This window comes from Xenia sp. Carnegie-2017, unplaced genomic scaffold (assembly GCF_021976095.1).
Source record: "Xenia sp. Carnegie-2017 unplaced genomic scaffold, XeniaSp_v1 HiC_scaffold_14, whole genome shotgun sequence".
Taxonomy (NCBI): Eukaryota; Metazoa; Cnidaria; class Anthozoa; order Malacalcyonacea; family Xeniidae; genus Xenia; species Xenia sp. Carnegie-2017.
In genome coordinates, this window is record NW_025813447.1 from 6,312,307 (window position 1) to 6,332,759 (window position 20,453).

The 20,453-nt window shown below is 34.7% G+C and overlaps 2 protein-coding genes and 2 long non-coding RNA genes across 5 annotated transcripts in view; 2 read left to right on the forward strand and 2 right to left on the reverse strand.

Annotated features, from left to right (window-relative positions):
* The first annotated feature begins 373 nt into the window (after positions 1–373).
* LOC124434532 lies at positions 374–1,675 on the forward strand. Its single transcript, XR_006944812.1, has 2 exons — positions 374–771; positions 1,088–1,675. It is a non-coding gene; the product is annotated as an uncharacterized LOC124434532 (long non-coding RNA).
* A 4,937-nt stretch (positions 1,676–6,612) lies between these two features.
* Positions 6,613–9,054, reverse strand: LOC124434435 (four-domain proteases inhibitor-like). Its single transcript, XM_046984332.1, has 5 exons — positions 8,851–9,054; positions 8,467–8,506; positions 8,071–8,214; positions 7,758–7,919; positions 6,613–6,744 (listed from the first exon to the last, which is right to left on the reverse strand). The coding sequence occupies exons 1-5, from the start codon at positions 8,896–8,898 to the stop codon at positions 6,719–6,721; spliced, it is 420 nt and encodes a 139-aa protein (XP_046840288.1). The 5' UTR covers positions 8,899–9,054; the 3' UTR covers positions 6,613–6,718.
* An 803-nt stretch (positions 9,055–9,857) lies between these two features.
* On the reverse strand, positions 9,858–11,079 carry LOC124434212. Its single transcript, XR_006944716.1, has 2 exons — positions 10,137–11,079; positions 9,858–10,061 (listed from the first exon to the last, which is right to left on the reverse strand). It is a non-coding gene; the product is annotated as an uncharacterized LOC124434212 (long non-coding RNA).
* A 4,313-nt stretch (positions 11,080–15,392) lies between these two features.
* The window catches only part of LOC124434056 (protein unc-79 homolog), a 42,470-nt gene continuing 37,409 nt past the window's right edge, over positions 15,393–20,453 (forward strand). For both annotated transcript variants that reach the window (XM_046983913.1, XM_046983915.1), the window contains exons 1-4: positions 15,393–15,752; positions 16,534–16,654; positions 17,772–17,917; positions 19,446–19,616. In XM_046983913.1, the coding sequence (XP_046839869.1) occupies positions 15,719–15,752; positions 16,534–16,654; positions 17,772–17,917; positions 19,446–19,616 (472 nt within the window). In that variant the 5' untranslated portion in view covers positions 15,393–15,718. The remainder of the gene's footprint in view (positions 15,753–16,533; positions 16,655–17,771; positions 17,918–19,445; positions 19,617–20,453) is intronic.

A 20,453-nucleotide genomic window follows, 5' to 3' on the forward strand; every position in this document is an offset into this window, starting at 1 on the left:
GGAAAAATCAAACCTGCTGCCACATTTCACTTCTAACCTTTGTAACTTGTCAACTAGAACTCATTTGCTATCGAGAAAGTTCATTTCATTCTATAACCGAGGTACATCTTATATCTTTTTTAAAGCTCTTTGTAATATTGTAGATTTTGTAGAAGTTGCTGAGTCAGTGCGAGGTTTGTAACTCAATCTTATTATAGGTATCGTAACCATGAGAATCGTAAAGACCCAATCGTTTTACTAAAGATGCAAAATGCAAAAACTTAATAAAGTAAGAGCTTCCAAGCTCTTTAGTATAGAAAAGTTAGATTTATACAAAACTAGAATCGTTGGACCTACTATGAAAAAGACCATATGAAATTTTACGAGTGTAAAGTTCTATGGTTGATTTAATGGAAAGTATCGGTATCTGCGAGAGGTATCGTAAATTTTGTTTCAATATTTTACCTTCGTATTGTATTCGTGATGACGGCATTAACACAATGTTGTTGTATCTTTTCATTCGGCATTGACTTGAATTTTGTAATGGTAGATGCTGAAATGCAATAGTCGCTTGAACTCATGAAATTATGGTACTTTTATTTAGGAAGCTGGATGAGGTAAGACCTAGGATAATGAATTTCTACTTATGGAGCCATTTTTGCTGCACTGATCCGTGTTCAGGTTATAGTCTTGAAAGGATATGAATTAAAAACCAACCTTGCCATTGTGCGGGTATTGAAGCGATATCACAAAGATGTACATTTACAAGAATTGAACGAAACGCTGAGAAAGGTATTGAAAAGTTATGGACTACTTGTTCATATTGTGCTAAATATATAATAAAAAAATCCATTTCTTTTCAACTTTGGTAATTTATTTTTCAAGTGCACAATTTAAAGCTATGAATAATTAATCTAACATTAGAATGTAAGCCTTGTCTGAAGTGTTTGTCAGCTTTAAACTATATTAGCTATTTACTGACTATTGGTATGAACATTGTAACCATAGTGTATTTAATATATTTGATTCACTCTCAACGGATCTTCGTTGAACGTCATCAGCACCAGGTTGGTGTGCTCTAGTTAAGATGTTTACTTCGTTTGCTTAGGCTTATGCAAACCGAAGAGACCTTTGGGAGTTTGCCGAAATTTTTACAAAGAGTTATCATATTGCGAAGACTATAAGGTTCCAAGCCTTTGCAGTGCAAAACGATATATTTGTAGAAACATCTATATTTTCTATTGCGATCTAGCGGAAGTATCTTGCTGGAAGGCGTGTCTTCTTAGAATTTGCTTCAGAAAGTGGGGGACACGAACATCAAAGGTTTCGACACTAGTGGACCTTCTGTCAAGATATCTATTCTTTGATAATAGTAATGTATGTTAGATAACGGAGGGGTCACCAAGTTTAAACTGAAGATACGCGTGATTGCATATGCACGTTTACCTACTATAAGAGCACTGGAAGATTGACAATCGGGTTGGGTGAGCTCGTATTCTTATATTCATCTTTAATCAATAACATAATCTAATAAAGTAAAAATGTATGCATGAATATTAGCCCATATTTATCAGTCTGCTGACCTGCCTGTAGGTACAAAGTATTAAGAATTTAATCAACCAAATGTCAGACTTCACTTACTTCGGTCTCGGAGTATATTAACTTCGGTCTCTGAAAATATTAACTTTTTCTTGCATTTCCTTTGTGAGCTGATTAATTGCGTTTGGGAAAGTTATCGTTGTAAAGTTATTTTCTTGTTACAAAGTGAGAATTTAATCTTTCTTCTGTATGGCTTCTTTCTAACGTTTTTCGTCGTACTCTTCCCATGTTCCATTTGTTTGTATTGATTCATTGTCCTAACTAGACAAATCTTTTTGCCAATATGCATATAAATCCTTCGCTTTCTAAGTTTTGTTTTGTTGATAGGTTAATATACTTGTAAGAAATTATATTCACAGCATAAATATTAAAAAAACACTTTAAATTTGATGAAAATGTAGAATGTGTATTCATTAACACAATCATTAACAATAACACTCGCCAGTCTCGCCTTCCATGTTTCTTTCCATTCAAAAAGATTTCACTGTTATGATTTATGAATAATTAACATAATTATACATGTGTCACTAGCCTGCAAATCGGCCATAGCTGTCTCGCAACGCGTTATAAGATTGCGATTATAAAGTCATATTTTAGAATGATACTTTCATATCAACTAATAATTTAAAGACACGAAGAGCGAAAAACTTATTCTTAAAATCATTCCTTTTCAATTATATTTTTTCATAAGTCATGAATAGGCTTAAACAATTCTGCGCAGCATCTCGTTTGCCCTGCAAGAACCAATTTTTCCCTGCCATTCTGACCGTGGGGAGGGCTGTGACTTCCTTCCGGAAGTTACGTCCCTGATCAAAGGTGTTTCGCAGTAAGAGCTTGTTTCGTTCATTATTACTCTTGAATACGTTCGCGCTTTCTGTAAAAATTCAGTTCATTTCCCTTTGATTTCATTCAACTTCAATCAAGAGATTTTCTTATCTCTGGATACATATAACTATATATACTATTTTTATACATAACTATTTTTAGAGGCTACGTTTTACAGTCAACTTAAGTCTTATAACGGGCAGCCTATATACGAACTATGTTTAGTGTGCGTAATATTGAGAATCAATTGCGAGGAGTTCAATAGGAACATTCTAAGTTCGTTCGTCATTTTTTTCACTGGAGTGTTGAGTTTATTAATTTCGCGAAGGTTTTTTTTTGTGATTCGGGCTGAAATTGCTCCATGTAATCGGCCCCTTAGAATGTCTTCAGTCGTAGGGGCTGTTCACATGAGCCTGGTAACCGGGATTCGGCATAACGTGAAATGATTTTGAGTAATTGAAAGGAGTAAAACGTTAAGTGCAAAACTTACAACCTTTTCTTAAACGTCACGTTGTCACGTCTATGCTGGTTATATTTCGCTTCTCGATTGAGCTCTTGACAGTTTCTCTTGCGCTAAAGATCAACTTGCGCTTTGTTCCAATTTGTTTCATTTCCAACTCCACCATTTCTCATAACCCAGTCGGAGGAGCCACTTTGTGTTGGGAACGCTATAGAAGCAAAGTTGATGGCCAGCACACTCACAAGTTTGATATATTTTATTAATCACGATTTCACTTACAGATATGTGTACTCGACCAAAGAGTCGAAATTATTGCACATCCCTATCGAATATAGTCTATAAATACCCCTTGATTGTACTCACGTGATTGTACGCTACTAATGATTAACTATATGAAGACGTAATTCCCCTATTCGTTTTTCCGTTTGAAAGGAATATAAACATAAATCATTTACTAGATAACTAACTTTATAATAAAAAACATAAATTTATTAATATTAAGAAATGTTAATGTCCTAATGTATGAAAGTATTACTTCTCTTTCTTAACTCTCCAGCTCTTCTTCTTGATTTTGTATCTGACACTCTGCAACTGCTGCGGCATTTCTCCTTGGTTTGAATTCCCGGGCATCCACGTTAAATGTACGTGGAGTTTTCCTTTGTCGTCATCATCATTCATGTTTATGCCACTTAGATGTGTGTACTCTGAAATTAATTTTGCATACTTTTGATTGTCAAGCATTAAAAGTTCCTTTTTTGCTACTCGTATTACTTCTGTTTGAATTTGAAATTCCTCTTTTACGTCGGTCATTTTTATTTCATAAATTCCCACATATTTGGTGGTTGTGCCAAACATCTCAAAAGATCGGATTTCCCTCTTAATAGGTTGTTGCTTAAGAATGTCGAGGAGTGTTGAGGAGACGTAAGAGCTTCCCGCCCCCGTATCAATTAGAGCGCGACATTTATACCCAACAATAACAACAGGATGAACTACTGCTTTAGAATCATTAGACTTAATATTCAGTAATCGGTCATTTGTTGAACTGGTGGTGGGTTGGTTTTCACTGGAATTTTTGCAGATAGAAGTATGATGTCTTCGCTTACAAATAGTGCAGCAGGATTCTCTACGATACTCAGAAGCCCGATGTCCCCTCTCCAATGCAGTTAAAACAAAGATGATTAGCGCTGAGAAATTTCTTACGTTCTGCTGACGTAGGAACTTTTTACAATTGACAGATGAGTCAATTGGCGCATTTGCAATGCATTAATGCTGGGACGTCTTGCTATGTTGCTTTTAACGTCATGCTTATCATGAATTTTGATTTATATTTTTCTCCGTCCATTTCCTAAGTGCGTAAGTAAGTTGGATAAAATCCCATTTCTTCCAATCATCATCCATGCGCATTAAATCGCCCTGAATTCCCTCAAATTTATTAAGGCACATGCGAGCATACCCGTTTCCATCTTTTTGTTTTCCCATAGTCTCAAGTGATTGAATGTTAAACAAAAGTTTATCATAAAAGGTGTGGATCTTGCCACCGTGTGTTCTCTGTACGTTAGGTAAATCCATGATGTTCTGTACATAGTCGCTGTTTATTTCACTGGTATCCCCAAGCTTCGACTGTAGGATGTTTTTCGCCCGCTGATATCCTTCGATAGAAAAAGGTAACCTGTCTATGCACGATTTAATTTTGGGAGATGGTATTTCTTTCAAGTAAGAGAACTTTGTCACTGAGTAGCTTTGCGCTAGTGGACCTCGCTTTCTCTTGGTCTTTGCGCAAAGATTCCATTTTCAACACGTATTGCAACCGTTGTTCTTGCTGCAACTTGTCGTATCCCAATTGTTCCTTGAGTTTATCCTGGCGTAATTTGGTTACTCGTTTTTCTTCCAGCAATTCTTGTTCTTTTTTTCTTCTTTCTCCCAATTTCCGGTGGTCTGCTTTACATCGTCCATTTCACGATCAAATCCCTCCAACTCTAAATCCATTTCATTTAACCATTTTCCAATTTCGTCATCATTATCACCTCTCTCAATTCGAAGTTCTTGAATTCTGAGTTTCAGTTGATAAATTTTTGAAGTTAGTTTGCCAACTGTAGTTTTTTTGCGTTCTATGGCGGTATCTTTCCCTTCTGGACTGAGCGTTTTATAGTTTCTCTTGCGCTGAAGATCAACTTGCGCTTTGTTCCATTTTGTTTCAACAACTCCTCCATTTCTCACAATCTCGTCGGAGGAGCCACTTTATGTTGGGAACGCTAGAGAAGCTAAGTTGATGGTGAATACACTCACAAGTTTGATATATTTTATTAATCAAGGTTTCAAATACAAATACGTGTACTTGACTAAAGACTCAAAATTACAGCCCATCCCTATCAAAAATAGTCTCTAAATACACTTACTCACGTGATTGTACACAGCGAATGATTAACTATACTATTACGTAATTCAAATCGTCCCAGTTCCCTACACTATGTTATTTTAGTTGTAATTTTCAAATCATACTTTGTAACGAAAAAAGGGGAATTCTAAACGATCAGGAAAATTTCAAGCGTCTCTTTTTTGTGATTGTGTGGGATATGGGAGGCGATTCTCAACAATATAACACATTATTTAATGCCTATACGGAGCGAGTCAGCTCTGCAAAGCGGGTCAATTTGCCTAGACGGAACAACTCCGCGTGTGACAACCCACAGCCTCTTTGACAAGTTTGTGAAAGATAGAAATGGTGAGATTTTGTTTCTTTTCTTTCTAAGAACAGTGAGAGCGTGTTTTATCTCCTGTTTACATAAACACATGCTATACTATTCAATGATCAAAACAAACTGCTCATCAATGTTTAGAGAATTGATGCAAAGTGCACAAGAACAGTTCTAATTGCCATCACGCCACTTTGCCCGACTTTCCTGAATTATAGACTGAGTTAATGGATTGATATATTTTACTGCAGCACTTTTGCCACTAGAATGTCTCACGATGACACACTTAAGTCGTGTTCGTTCACTTGTTCGAACGTTCAGTGTCAAAATCGTCAGTACATGTGTCATCCAATCAAATTACAACTAGCAATAAAGCCCAATATAATTGTATCAAAATTTTATATGAACATCAAATTGACATTTCATCTTTGAAGCTACTTTGGTGTGAATATTTGAGAATGAAACTGAAAATAATGCGCTCAAGTAAAGTTTGTATGCACGCGAAAGTTTTATTATTTGAAATTATAAAATAAAAACAATGAAACGCGTGCGCTAATTAGTCTAGAGCTGTGTTTGCATCAGCTTGTGCAAGACACATCTGAGCTCAACCGAATAAAATCAATCATAACAATCAATCAGCCAAAGAAAATTTGCAAATCGATCATGAATACATTTTAGGAGAAAAATTAAAACGTTTACTTTAAATTTGTCTGTTTCGGATTATTGTTATTTTATAACAGAAATAAAAGATATTTTTCGTGTTTGCACTGGCTTATGCAAACCTGGTGGACGTTTGTGAGAACTCTCGAGCAGGTGTAAAGGTCTCCTCGGCTTGCATAAGCCTGTGCAAACACACTAAACATGTTTTATTTCTTAACAACAATATACTTTGAGATATTTTTCGACTGTGATTGGTTAAGTGCAGTGCAGTTTATCTGGAATTGCACTGGGAATATGTGTAATTGCACATTTGCACTGTGGGAAAACTGTAATGGCACTGAAGAAAAGTTTAATTACACTATGAAGGTATTAGTCATAAATAAAGAACCAAACAAGCAATATGATTATTTTTAATGCAAATCAAATTTCACAAGACTGGTTATATCCAAGTACAAAAAGTTTGATTAGTGAACGATTAAGTTTAAGTGATGCAGTACGTCTTTCACTTTCCATAAGGTGAAGCAATCGCTGAAAAAAATTAGAAAAACAAAAACAGTTCTATAAATGGTTAATGTTAAAATATTTGGATTGATTGTAGCCAATTGCATTAAAACCGTTCAAACAAAATGATGCAAAGACTATTCCAGGCACTAAAATGAAACGTTTTACAGGGGACACATTTCAACCACTTATCGAGTTTCAGTAGGCCAAATCGGAGGACTTTCAGCCAAACTAATGCAAATGACAAAAGCGTTACTGCCATGCGTCAATGAGAATAGAGTACATTTTAGTTCTTTCTAAAAGACAAATTTCCGATTGACAAAGACACAAATTTTGTTAATAGGTGCACTTATTAAAGAATATTTCTTACTTATTCTAGTGCCAGGATTATTTCAACTGCGTATGCTCGATAACCTTTTTTTATGCAGAAAGCTACATTACAGCACTTATTTGCATATAAATGTACTGCTTTCTACAATTGACAGCCAAAGTTAATCTGCGATCATTTTCTCCATAATTTGTAATAATCAACATATACACTGGCGAAGCCAACGTGAACTTTTCAATGTAAAACTTTGAAGAAAGTTTTTATTTATTTCTTTAAAAATCATCTCCATTCATTGTTTTGCCAGGAAATGAACTTATAAATTGCTCTAATAGAATTAGAGGCTGTCTACATGATCCCGGCTAACCGGGATTAAGTAAGGCGTGAAATGATTTCGAGGAATTGATAGAGGCAAAACTTCAAGATTAAAAATTAGAACTGCTTGTTAAATGCCGCAATTCATTCCTGTTGTAATTCTCAAATTAGGCCAAATTGGTTGTTTTAATTTTAAATGTTGTGCGTAGTTATTAAATCAGAGTATTGTCAAATTGCTCAAGAAGATTTATCTGATGATAAGTATTGAATCGTTTCCATTCGCCAAAATCATTTAACGCTTGGCTGAATCTCGGCTACCCGGGCTCATGTAATCACCCCTTGGAGAATGCCATATTTTGCTTTAAAAAGTTATTTGATAATTTATCATTGCATTACTTACCAGATGGGCAGTTAAGTGCACAGTCTTGCTGTGTTTCAAAATTGTTTCTGTTTCCTCCACAACCTCCATAGGCAAATTGTAAGCATTTGGCTTTGTTCTCATCAAAGTAGTAACGAGGAATTAGAGCTTCGCAAGGCCCAGCAACTGCTTGAAGTTTACAATCTACAAATGGTAGCAGAGAAAAACTTTCACACTGAGAAGTCTGTTGAGTATCGTACACATCCGCTCGTTACGTCAACATATTTATGTACAGCTATAGTTTTCGGAAAAATTAATATTTTGCTTCGTCATTCATTGACAATACACAACTCACCACATCTTCCACGATGGGCAATTGTGATATTTTCACATACATTTGAGCAGTTTGCCGCTTCCAATAGACAGTCATTGGAATAAGTTACCCCGTTGGACCCGCACACAGGAGCATAAATTTCTATGCAAGCAGTATTGCAATGATCTAGAAAAAGAGTTGTCACAAATCCGTTAGGCAAAATGAATGTAATTTAACGTAATGTTGTATGCTAGAAAGTAGAAATAACGAGAAAGATTTGAATCAACGAGTTGATTTTCGATTATGATTGTATTATAAACTAAAACGCTAGATCATTCTCAAAACGACTAAACAAATAAAAGCTTTTCAAATAAAAGTCATGTCTAAATCGGTAAATCCGCCATTGATAATGATAATAATAGTATATTATGTACTCACTTCCTCTCTTTACTCGCTGTCTTGAAAGTACAGGTATTACCTTAAAGAAAAGAAATATGTTATCAGCCATAGCTGAACTTATTAAAGTCAATATGTGCTTCTATGTATTGTCAAATGTTTCTAATTGTAAAATTTATTTGATCAGGAGAATAGTTTAGAAAGGTTTGCTGAGGTTAGAAACTGTCAAATTTTACTTAATTGCTTTTTGAGAACAGCAATAGCGTGTCACTTATACATGAAACATCATTCAATGACGATTGACCAACACACACTAATTTGACAACATAATTTATTACGAGCTTTGCGTCGCCGCTTTTCACTCGCCAATGGGATCAGTGTAGTAATGTTATAGTTAGACTAAATTTAAATCAAGCTAATACATACCATGAAGACGGTGAGATATGTTGACAAAACAAAAATTGCAAACTTCATAGCGTTGATGGAAGACACAGAATTACACAAAATACTTCTACGACTTCTTTAAATACTGAAGTGTAAGAAATGGCTGTTTAAAAAGATGGCGAGACATTAGCACCTTTTGATGACAGGTCATGCGGACATTTTCAAGTACAGCATAAGCAAAGGATGTCCTGCACTCACTCGTTGATGGTCAAATAGAAAAGAATATCTTATCAATGTTTTTGTAGGCAACAGCCTTCTAGGGCGAGCCGCATTGTTTGACAATTCCGTGGAGGTTGGTTACAATCCATTATCCAAGAGTACACGCACTTTATCTACTTTCTGGTGGGCTGGGTCATTAATGATAAATAGGATAATTATAGCATGTGTTCTTTCCAGTATGTCAGGAAGTGTGTGAACAAGAACAGTCCAACTTCTATTATTTCACCTTTCTAACTTTAAATTCCTGATTTTCTACAAAATGTTAAGTTAGAGATCGATCTTACGTTGTTTACAGAATTTTCATGCTTCCTTTTATCATGAGCTGAGTTGATGTTTTACTGTAGAGCTGATATTGTCTCTGCAAAATATTACAATGGTGCACTTCATTGTCAAGTTTGTGTGTCATATCTAGTCAAAACTAAAAGCAAGTGAACGAAGTGCAATATGCCTCTATGATGATTTTTGCATGTGAACTCTTAAATCAGGCTTGGACTGGCGTATGTGCCATATCGGATCAGACCAGGGTATCCAAACACAGAAACCCTAATTGCTTGATTTAAATAATGATGAGATCTGCTGTTTTTAATTTCTGAGCCAAATCAATTCTCCTTGTGCGTCGCTTGAAAGTTTAATTCCTGCGAAAAGGGATTTTCTGATTATTTTACTAGCATAATTGTTATTTTCAAACGCATAGTAAATTCAAAATTGATTTATAATCTATTTTGCGACTCTAATTCTACGAATTAAATCAACTAATAGTTAAAAAACAGTTTGAAGAAATCAAATTTTATTTAAGGAAACTTCTTCAGTAGCCTAAAAGATATGTTGAAAATTTAACTAACAACCATAAAGTTCCATACGTATTAAAGGATAAAAAGAATACCACGAAAGCGGATACCATCGGACGTATCGTGCTCTAATTGGTCAAAATAATTTTTCAACATGGTTGTAGAATCAACATTTCCATCGAAAAGCTAAACAGATAGATACAAAAAAGGCCGATAAGTGTTAAATTTTTATTCCAATCTTTACGATTTAGTCAAATGTACCTTTGTTACGCCAATCTCCTTGTATTCATACCAGTTTTGTCAATTATTGCTGGAAGACAGTGAATAGGTTTGCGTCCATCCGCTGCTGCACCCTGTGTTGATATTCCAGTGACTCTTTTCACTTTTCCAAGGTCAACCTGAATCCAAGAACTTTTTCCTTGCCAGATTGTGCATACCAGCAATTACTTTGCCCTGGTCTTATATAGTATGGTGGATAGCGTGACCATACGGATGATGCATTTATTGTGTTGTTAGGTATCGTCTTGTCCTTTATACCTAAAGGCTTTGACTTCCTGCAACCTCAAGAAATAAAAATTCAATTCTTTTGAGTATTGATTTAAAGCCGAAGTCACGATTTAAAAACATTCTTTGAACATAACATGTTTACCCTTTTACTTTAAGCCACAAGACTTTGTATTCATCCTCAAGCGAATCAACCTCGTTTTTAATATCTCTTCAACAACCAGAAGCAAGCGTGTTTCCCAGCGCACAAAGTGTTTCGAAAACATTCTTCTTCGTTTCAACCAAATTCAAGATGGTTGATCACAGCACAAAGAGTAGACACCAATTTTACATGCTATATGCATGCAAACAAACAAACCAATGATCAATTTACGCGTCAAGTTAAATTATTACCGAATGTTGTTTGCGCTCTCGTAATAAGGTACGAGTCTGAATGAGATCTTCTTTCATGTTCTCTTCTTATATATATACTGTTTTTAGCAAAAACGAGCTGTCAACGCACTTCCGTCTGCATTCAGCTGTTTGAAGAGTTCTTTCTGCAAGATTGATTTTCTGCACGTAGGGGATTAAATTGTTTGTATTCTCCAAACAACTGTATTTGAGAAAATAAACAGACTTGACATTTTACGTAATAGTAGGAAATTAACACTTACATATATCAATAAGTATAGACTTAAAGTAGAGAATATATAGAGACTTGTTGTTGTAATTCTGCATTTGTCGTAGAGAGAACGTTCTCTAGCTATATCGTGATTTTTAGTGTTTGTTGGTAATAATAAAAATTCTGTTTAAACCGAGTCTCCATATTGTGATTTGTCGAGAATAACAGCTTCGAAGGCAAGCATTCCCGACAAGCCATTCAAGACAAGAAAATTTCCCTTCAGATGAGAAACGTATTTCCAACAATGTGATACTCGCTCAGATTTTTTCAAGCCATATACAACTCCCTGTTGACACGCAGTTTAAGCCGCAACATCTTTATAAATACTCACTATTTTCTAGTTGAGACTGAGAAAACATTATTACTTTATATCGTGTTGTTATGGATATTTTGCATGTATGTTAAAGAACAATACCGTTTGCTTCGATTTTAGTTAAATTAAATATTACATGGCCATCTGGGGATTTTCTTTCCAGAAGACCTGTATTAAACGGTCAGAAAGGAAATCCCCAAAGGTGACCGCTTAAACAGGTTCTACTATAGATTGGTAAATTTACGATTTTATACATGAACAAATAACAGAAAAGTATGCTGTGTTTTATTAAAAAAACCAGGAAAATATCAGTATATAATGTATATAAACGTCTTAAAAAGTACGATCTTAAGAATTTTATGGTTCTCATGTGTATAATTGCTTTTAAATCTTCCATGAACAAACAAAACAAGCAAACATCTCACCTGTGAAAGCGAGATGCCCTTTTTTGTGGAAATTACGACATCCAAAAATTGAACAATTGAAGTATTGGCATTATAAAAGAAATGCCACAAAATGTCTTGTTTGTTTATAAAAAACTCTATATAATTAACGATAGACACCTGGGGAGGACGAGAATATTTTTTCTGCAAAGCAGTCATTTCAGCGGAAATAGGTCCATTGACCGCATTGAACTGAAATACATGGAACGCTACTTAAAGCAAATATTTGAAGCCAAGTCTTACACAGGCACGCGAGATTACACCCAGACACGCGTGTGTAGTGTTTGGAGTTCTGAAAATTGATTGACTACACACGCGTGGCTGGGTGTAATCTCGCGTGTCTGGGTGTAAAATTTGGCTTCAAGAATTTATCAGACTTTTCTATTACAGGTAGCGTTCCATGTATTTTAGTTCAATGATTGGCCACCATTTTTTGACACCCTCGCCCCAGTACACTTAGCCGCTCCAGTTATTATAGAACTCAATGATTACAACCGGAATAACGTGCGGTGCTTTGCAAACAGTTGTGATTTTCAACCTTGAAGTTTTGGCCTCTTTCAATCCTATGAAATCATTGAGCTAGCTCGCTATCCTTGCTAGCTTGCCTCCATATGATCAGGCCCTAAGTCCTGGACACAGAATAGATATCTTAAAAGAAGGTGCACTTGTGTCGGAATCTTTGATGTTCGTGCCCCCACTTTTCTGAAGCAAATAGAGACACGCCTTCCAGCATGATACTTCTGCTAGATCACAATAGAAAATATAGGTGTTTTTATAAATATATCCGTTTTGCACTACAAAAGCTTGGAGCCTTATTGCTTTCACAAGATGATAACATTTTGTAAAAATTTCGGCGAACTTTTGCTTTAAACGTGAATTATTAGTAAAATAGCATTCTCGTGCAATACAATTCCATATTGATTTTGTGAAAGTATCTTGATGGGAAGTTACGCAGGCATAGTGAAAAAATACGCCACGATTTCAGCCGAGTGGTCCGTTTGTTCGATGTCAATTTTTGCCCTAGAACGAATAAACAAGATCTACTATTAAAGCAATAAAACTATTGTTGGTGCAATCAAACACAACTCTTTCCTATTAAAAAGAATAATTGATCACCCACCAGCATTCACTTGTAAGTAGAAAAACTTTGAGATTCATGTATGATTAATAAATTTTTACTTAATTTCGACCTTACCGTGAACAAATTCAAATCATCAGAACTTTTAAGAAGATACAAAACTACAAGAAAACTGTAACAATACAATAAAAAATAGTCAGGTATTGAAGTTCATTGATGTATCATAAATTTTGATATGGATAACGTGCAAAGACAAGTTCACTAATAAAGAAATATATTAACTCATTTTAACCATGAAAATCATATACATATCCTTGACTTGCAACTGTTCTCTTGAGATTTACCAAACAGTGTCACTCGCCCACGTCGGCTGGTACCAACAATAATATTGATAAAATATTCTTTTGTATCTGACCACCAACATGGCTGAATTGCAAGTGAAGAAAGTTTGAGCCTGCTGGTGTTGTTCGGATGTGCTAGAATGGAACGACTACTAAAGCAAAAAAGGATAATTTCATTGTCAAAAAAAAAACTGGCGAAGAGGTTACTTATCACAATTAGCCATAATATCACTTATTGACTGATGTCGAGGAAAACAGTGTGTTTTATTTAACCTCGACCACCGTTTTTTCCCTCAGCTTATATACCAACTGTGAAATAGAATATACAACAACTTAAAGAAACAATACGCCTTGTTTTCACATTTTATTCTCGTCATGTAGAAATTGCTTCAGTTTGCATCTTCACTTTTGTACAGCTGAAACATTTTACGTTCTGCTGAATGAAAAAGGTTAACAGCATGATCGATGTTTTCGGCTATTCCTTTGAACCTACAATAATTTGAAGGCAAAACTTTTATCCTCTTATTTTCGTTTATTTTACGAAAACGTCAAGATGTCGCTCACTTACGCCTCTCTCGCCTAAATCTAAATTTTTCCGCTTGGTGTACTCCGATATTCAATTGCTTCAGTTTTACTTTAAATTTTTCCAACTGGAGGTCTTCTGAATGTAAGTAGCTAGTGGTATAGGTAAATTTGTTTATATACTTGTGGTATGATTGTCAAGGACTACAGTCTATCAAGGTAAGCATTGTCGACTCGAAGACTATATTCCTCGAAAAATCACAAGTGCACTCGGTTTTAAACAAACTTTAACAAGAGCAAGTAAAACATATAAGATCACAATATACTTAGAGAACGTTCTCCTTGCAACGACAAAGTTTTGTGAATAATATTATTGCGCAATCAATAATGGTACATACACTTCAGTACAGGAGAGGGAAGAGTGATGGTGATTTTTACATAGATATAACTTGCCTTATATAAGTTTTGCTGAAATGGAAGATTAGTCCCAATGAAGGTAAATTTCCATCGTGAAAAGAACTTTCTTACCATTGTAACAGATGACACTGCATTTTGGAAATCATTAGGCTTCCAATGCCGTAATCGTATAGTTATAAGCGTAGAATTAATGTTTATCATAAGAAGACATTATTGTTAGTTCCGTTGATAATGTTCACAAGTCAAGTTACACTACACACATCATCATCTCCATACCAGAGAGTCAGAGAACCTTAATAAGAAAATCGTCATCCTCCCAAGCTTCATACTTCCAACTTTAAGATGTCACGTACACAGCCTTTTTTGATGGTTTTGTTGTTGACTTCTTAATTATCACCATTTTCTTTTCCTATTTATAATTCATGAAAGCATCACTTTCACTTAAAAATTTCTTGATCGTACTATTGCCGGATTCTCTGGAGACTGGCACTCCATTATAACGATGACCTAAGCTTCTGTTCAACGTCTTGAAAAAACTTTCTTGTTGTGTTTAATCAGAAAATATGAGTTTATATTTTCACTGTGTCGCCTTTGTGCCTTCCTTTGTGTCTGGTGGAGTCGTTGCTTTGTACAAAGGAGTTTGTGCAATGCTAAATTTTATCTTTTTATAATATTTTGAGTTTTAATCAAAGTCAGGGATTTAACCAAATTTTTCAATATACTTCAACTTTTTCTGAATATTTATTTTAATTATCTTAATTTTAGAGGTCAATTTTATGTTTAAATATACTGCATCTTCACTGCCCCACGAAAATAATGATAAAAAATTAAATTTGGTAAAATTTCAAAATATGTCAAAAATATTTAGTTGTCTGACTCTTTACAATTTAAATTTGTCCAACCAATCGGCATTACTTTCATTAATTAACACCATTATAAAATTTATGTACTAAAGATGCTCTTATATGCATTTTCTACCTTAATTTACTAAATTTACATCTACTATCAAATTTATGAACCAAAGATAAATTTATAATGATAAAACAGCTCTTATATATGAACTATTTTACATTCATTTATAAAAACGTTGATCATGTATCATCTAAGATTGGAATTACCAATAAAAAAGATCTAATCTGCTAACAACTCAGCGGTTGCCCCTCCACGTCGTGACGTCACCTTTCGTTCATCCAGTTGCGCAAAAAGACCAGTCTCAATTCTCAAAAGAGCAATGTGTTTTGCCTAATTGTAATATAAAAACATGTGCATATATTTTGATGTTTGACAGCTGTAAACGTCTCAAGAATGCATTGAACACTGTCTGTAACTCCGATTACAGTTCATGGGGATGCTACAAACACTTCTTTAACAAATCATGACGTATCGCTGCAAGGCTTGTACAAATTGTCGCAAATTTCGCTACATTTGCGTTAATTGTCGTCGATTTGTGGCAGTTTCGAAACACTTCGCCGTTTAATTGTATTAATTCGGACTAAATTGCTTGCCCAAAGATCTGAAATCTGTTGGTGAAACCCGAGTCTGGGCAGAACGAAGAGACTTTTATATGTCTTCTGCAAAAACTACGAACATAGATCACTGTGAGTTGCCTTTTTTGTGTTAAAGCTCGTGTGCTGCTATATGAAAGTGCCGCTTGTTTTGTTGATTGCCGCCTCGAATTTCAACAAATCTGAATATTGTCCTTTGTTTTGTTAGATTGTCAGCATAATTACAATCTATTATTGCACTTTCGATACACATATTGACTTTTATATACGAGATTTGTTTGTTGTTTCGATATTTTTGGCAGTAGAGATTTTAAGTTTAAGTGTGTGGATTAAGAACTCCAAAGAGATTATTTCAGTAAATACGCATATGTTGTATCCCCTGCAAAGTGACTTAAACCCCAGTAGATGAAAGCTCTTACTATAATACTTTGTATTTCTATGTTTTTAACACTTGGCTTCCATTATTAAAATATTTGGAGTTCAGCTATTTTCTTTTGAATACTATGTGAGGTTTGCCTTACTTTGGCAATTTGCTTGAAGTTTAAGAAAATTAAGAAAACTTTAACCAAACATAATAGTTGCTAGCCAGAGTTCGTTAAAATGTTGACTTATGAATATATTTGTTGAATATTTTTTTTGAAGTGTGGTGATTGAACATCAGGCAGCCTATATTGTCTGCATCAACAGTTTGTGTATGTATGCAAAATTGATTTTACTGATTAAAAAGGTCAAACGCCCGTGGGATATTTTCTGTTGAAAACTTTAGTTCTATTATGCACTGATAAATTTGTATTTTTTTTTTAATGGGAGCAATGATTGTCAAAATTTGCACTCCATTTTTATGCCTAAAGCAACTTTCTAAACTCACTTTTAGTTAAGGGACGAGTTCATGGCTTACGTCAGATCTTTAAACGTATTGAGGAGGAAACATACCCACTTCCTTCCGCAATTGCTGTCACTGATTACCTGGAATATTTTCACAAGATTCTGTTGAGGTATTATCCTTTAAATATTGATAAGATTTTGTGTTGCATCGTAGACTGCCTTTTAATTTTTGATTAAAGCTTTTTTCACTTTGAGGATTGGTATACAGTATGGTTAAGTCCAGTAAGTTGTATTATCAAAAGCATATGCATAAAACAACCTGAATTTTACTTGGGATCACAGGTGGCAGAAGATGGGTTTGGTTAAGAGGCAGAATCCTTGGGTAATTTGGTTCAACTGTATGAAGAACCTCGATTGGGGGTAGTTGCTGTATTAAAGTTGAACCTTTGACAATTTTGAATTTTTTCATACTATATAGGCAGTAGGATGGTGTGAAGTATCAAAATTTGTCTAATATACCTAGTAATTTCACCAAGAAATTTCTGTATCTAAAGATATGGTTTTCTCAAATGTTTTACCCAAACAGTAACTTCAGGAATTGAAAAGAATAGGATGTTTAGAAAACAAGGAATGCTATTAACTATAAAGATTGTAAGGATAATTAATGCAGATTTGTGACCTTTGTGCTCTTTGACATAATACTTACTTATGGGGGTATGATTACATAAAAACTACATTAGTTGCTTTACATGAAGTGTGTTGTAACACTCAACCCCCACCCTCTTCAAAGACCTGGATCATTACACTGTTTTAAAACAGGTTTTGTGTTGCTTTCAAAAGTCAGAAAATGCACAAAATGACAAAATTTTCAGATCTATTAGGCAACAAGCTGACATTGTCAATTTATCATGTATGTTGTTATCTGTTAATAAATCATATTATTTTTGTCATACTATGCTTTTAACATTGACCCTTCTTGTAATACTGTAGTCAGTGAGCTTGCAGTTTTGCGCAATAGCTATACTTTAGTAGGAATGCAGCAATTAACCACAATTTTCAGTGGTCTTTTTGGCCTGTGCAAGGAATACAATGCTTTGCCTTAGTCACAAGAGTGGATTACCAGTTTGCATTGAATGGCATTGACATGAAAGCTAAACAATAATATAAACTCTCCTCTCCTCAAAAATCTACCCATGTTAAATTACATACATTTATTTTTTAATGGAGTTGAAAATTTTCTGGTGGAATATTTGTTACTCTTTATGACAGCTCTTCACTGCAATTTAGTTTGGTCAATGAAGATGCACCTGAAATTTCTGAAGATGGTAGCTCTTTTGATCACCAATCTGTTATTGAACTTGACTACACTGGCCTGTTTACAACACTGGTTGATCTATTCCGCATTCTTCAAAACATAGGTGAAGGCCATGAAGGTTGGTAATTTTTGTGATTTCATTATGCGCCAAATTATTTATTATTATTATTCACTATGTAAACAATGTCGGCTGTGATTGGTGAACTACCTGCAAATAATTCTTGATATCTTTAGGTATGACATATCTGCCAATAATAGTTTCTACATTTATTAAAGCTGGATGTGAAAAAATCAAATAATAGCAAGGTTTCTAAAAACGATATGTGAAAGCTTCTGAACAAATATTGAATTTGGACAGAAATGCCATGTTACGTATTTGGCATGTATGTTACATATAATGTCCCATCTTGAGGAAAGATTTTTTACTGTCTTACTTTTGAAATAAGGTTGGCAAAAGAACTCATGGAATTTACTAGTATAACAGGGGTTATCATGTTGTTTTGTTTTTAAAAATATAAAAGAAATTCGCAATTCTGATTTGTTAAGAGCAGGGCAATTTGTATAGGTAATAGCATGGTTTAGAGTGCAATTTGGGAAAAACATGCACGAGTGAATTTTTCAAAGACTATCAAAATTGCAATTTGAAGTCTTTGAAAAACTCACGAGTGCTTGTTTTCCAAATTGCACAATAAACCATGCTATTACTTAATAATATACATGAAAAAATTTCTCAACTCTGTTGACTTTCATTACGTCAACCTAATGCACGTACGTACATTAATTCAGCCGGCGAGTTTAACCGTCGATCGACCGGCTTGTATTTTTCAATTCCGTCAGATATTACTTTCCACAACACCATAGCTTCCGCACACGCAGCTAAAACAAGGTATCTACTTTTAGCAGTTTTGTTATTTTCGTCCAGAAACATCTTACAAACGGTGAATTGTAAACTGCTTCGCTAAAGAAAATTTACTTAAAACTTACGTCAGCCGTTGTAATTGCTTTGTTTACAATAATTTAACTTTCACGCTTTTGAAATGTTTGACTAACCAATCTTGGTTTGACTAACCAATCAGGAGCGTATTTTTCAAAAAGAAATTGCACCGTATTTCTTTTTTTTTCACTGTGTTTCACATTTTTGCACTGTTATTTACGATAAATTGCACTATTCTTAAGCAATCAGAATTGAGAAATTTTTTCATGTATATTATTATTTCGTAAATACCATTCCAAAAATACAAAATACCACTACCAGTGCAAATTTCTTTTTAAAAACGCTCCTGATTGGTTACTCAAGTAGATTGTCTTCGGCGACCGGGTCCTACAGCATTTACGAGACATTTGCAAAAATACAAACACTCTCAATAGCAATTTCTCCTAAATGAGCTATCTCGTTTTGGCTCTGTGTTTGGAAGCAATGCTGTTCCGAAAAAAATATCTGATGCAATTGACAAATACGACACGGTATTAAGTAACACTGTGTAGTTTCTCGTGCAATTTGGATAATATGGACTCGAGAGCTTTTCAAATTGCACTCGTCCGACTTGTGCAATTTTGATAGTCTTAGAAAAATGTTTTTTTAAAAATTGTACTCGAAACCATGCTTTTATCCGGTACAAAGATTTATTATAATAATTCCACCGCAGACTGCGCTCTTACAATTCTCCACATTATGGCTTCTTTGGTTCCATTCCTACCAGAAGAATGGCTCAACGATCTTCCAATAACATTAACCAACATGATGACGTCCGTAAGTTCAAGTCTCCATGGCAGCATTGTGAACGTTATTTGCGGTTATCTTCTTCCTTTGTTGCTTGGTGAGTTATCTTTTGCAGCAGTACCAATCTCTTTTTTACTCGAGCTCTTTAACCTCTGCTTTGTTCCAATCTTGTTTCTAACATCTGGGGGATTCCCATACTCAAGCCCCATGTTTTTTATCGGTTTGCGATGCTTAACTCTGTTTTAATTTTGCAAAGAATCCCAAGTAAGCTATGAATGTCGCAATTATCCCGAGATTCCTTAGAGAGCGAGTGTCATACCATCATACATTATGCATGAAATTTTTTGAAGCACGAAATTGAGTGGCAAGAGTGATTGTTATTTAATCCTTCATAATGACTCCAATCCTTGTTCAGTTATTCATTTCTAAGTAAATATAGTTCATGTATGTTATTTTGCAATTATTTTAATATTTTTTTGTAAGAGGAAATGTGAAAGTATGTATGTATCTGCGTTAGCGTGAAATACAGTGATGAGACTGGTGTGAAAATGAACAATTGCACTCAATGCACGATTGTTGGCACTCACGCTTTAAAAATCCCAATTTGTGTGCTTTCTTCACCAGGCTCCTTGAGAGAGAAGCGAGTCACTGCGTTCTGTATATATAGACCGTTATTTCATATATTTTGATTTTGGTGCCATTTGTTAGTGACGCTTCTCTGCCATGCAGTTTAGCTATCGAGCCTACCGGAATTAGTTTTTTTTCTTTATTACATGCATGTAGTATAACTCGCCAGGACAATGATGAGTTGTCCATTTTGGGTTGTATAATTTGTTGAACAATGTTATTCAAACTAAATCTGACAACGATTTGATATAGTATGCAAGTCATTAGGGTTAACTAGCTATAGAGTTTTAGTACCAGCAAACGAAGT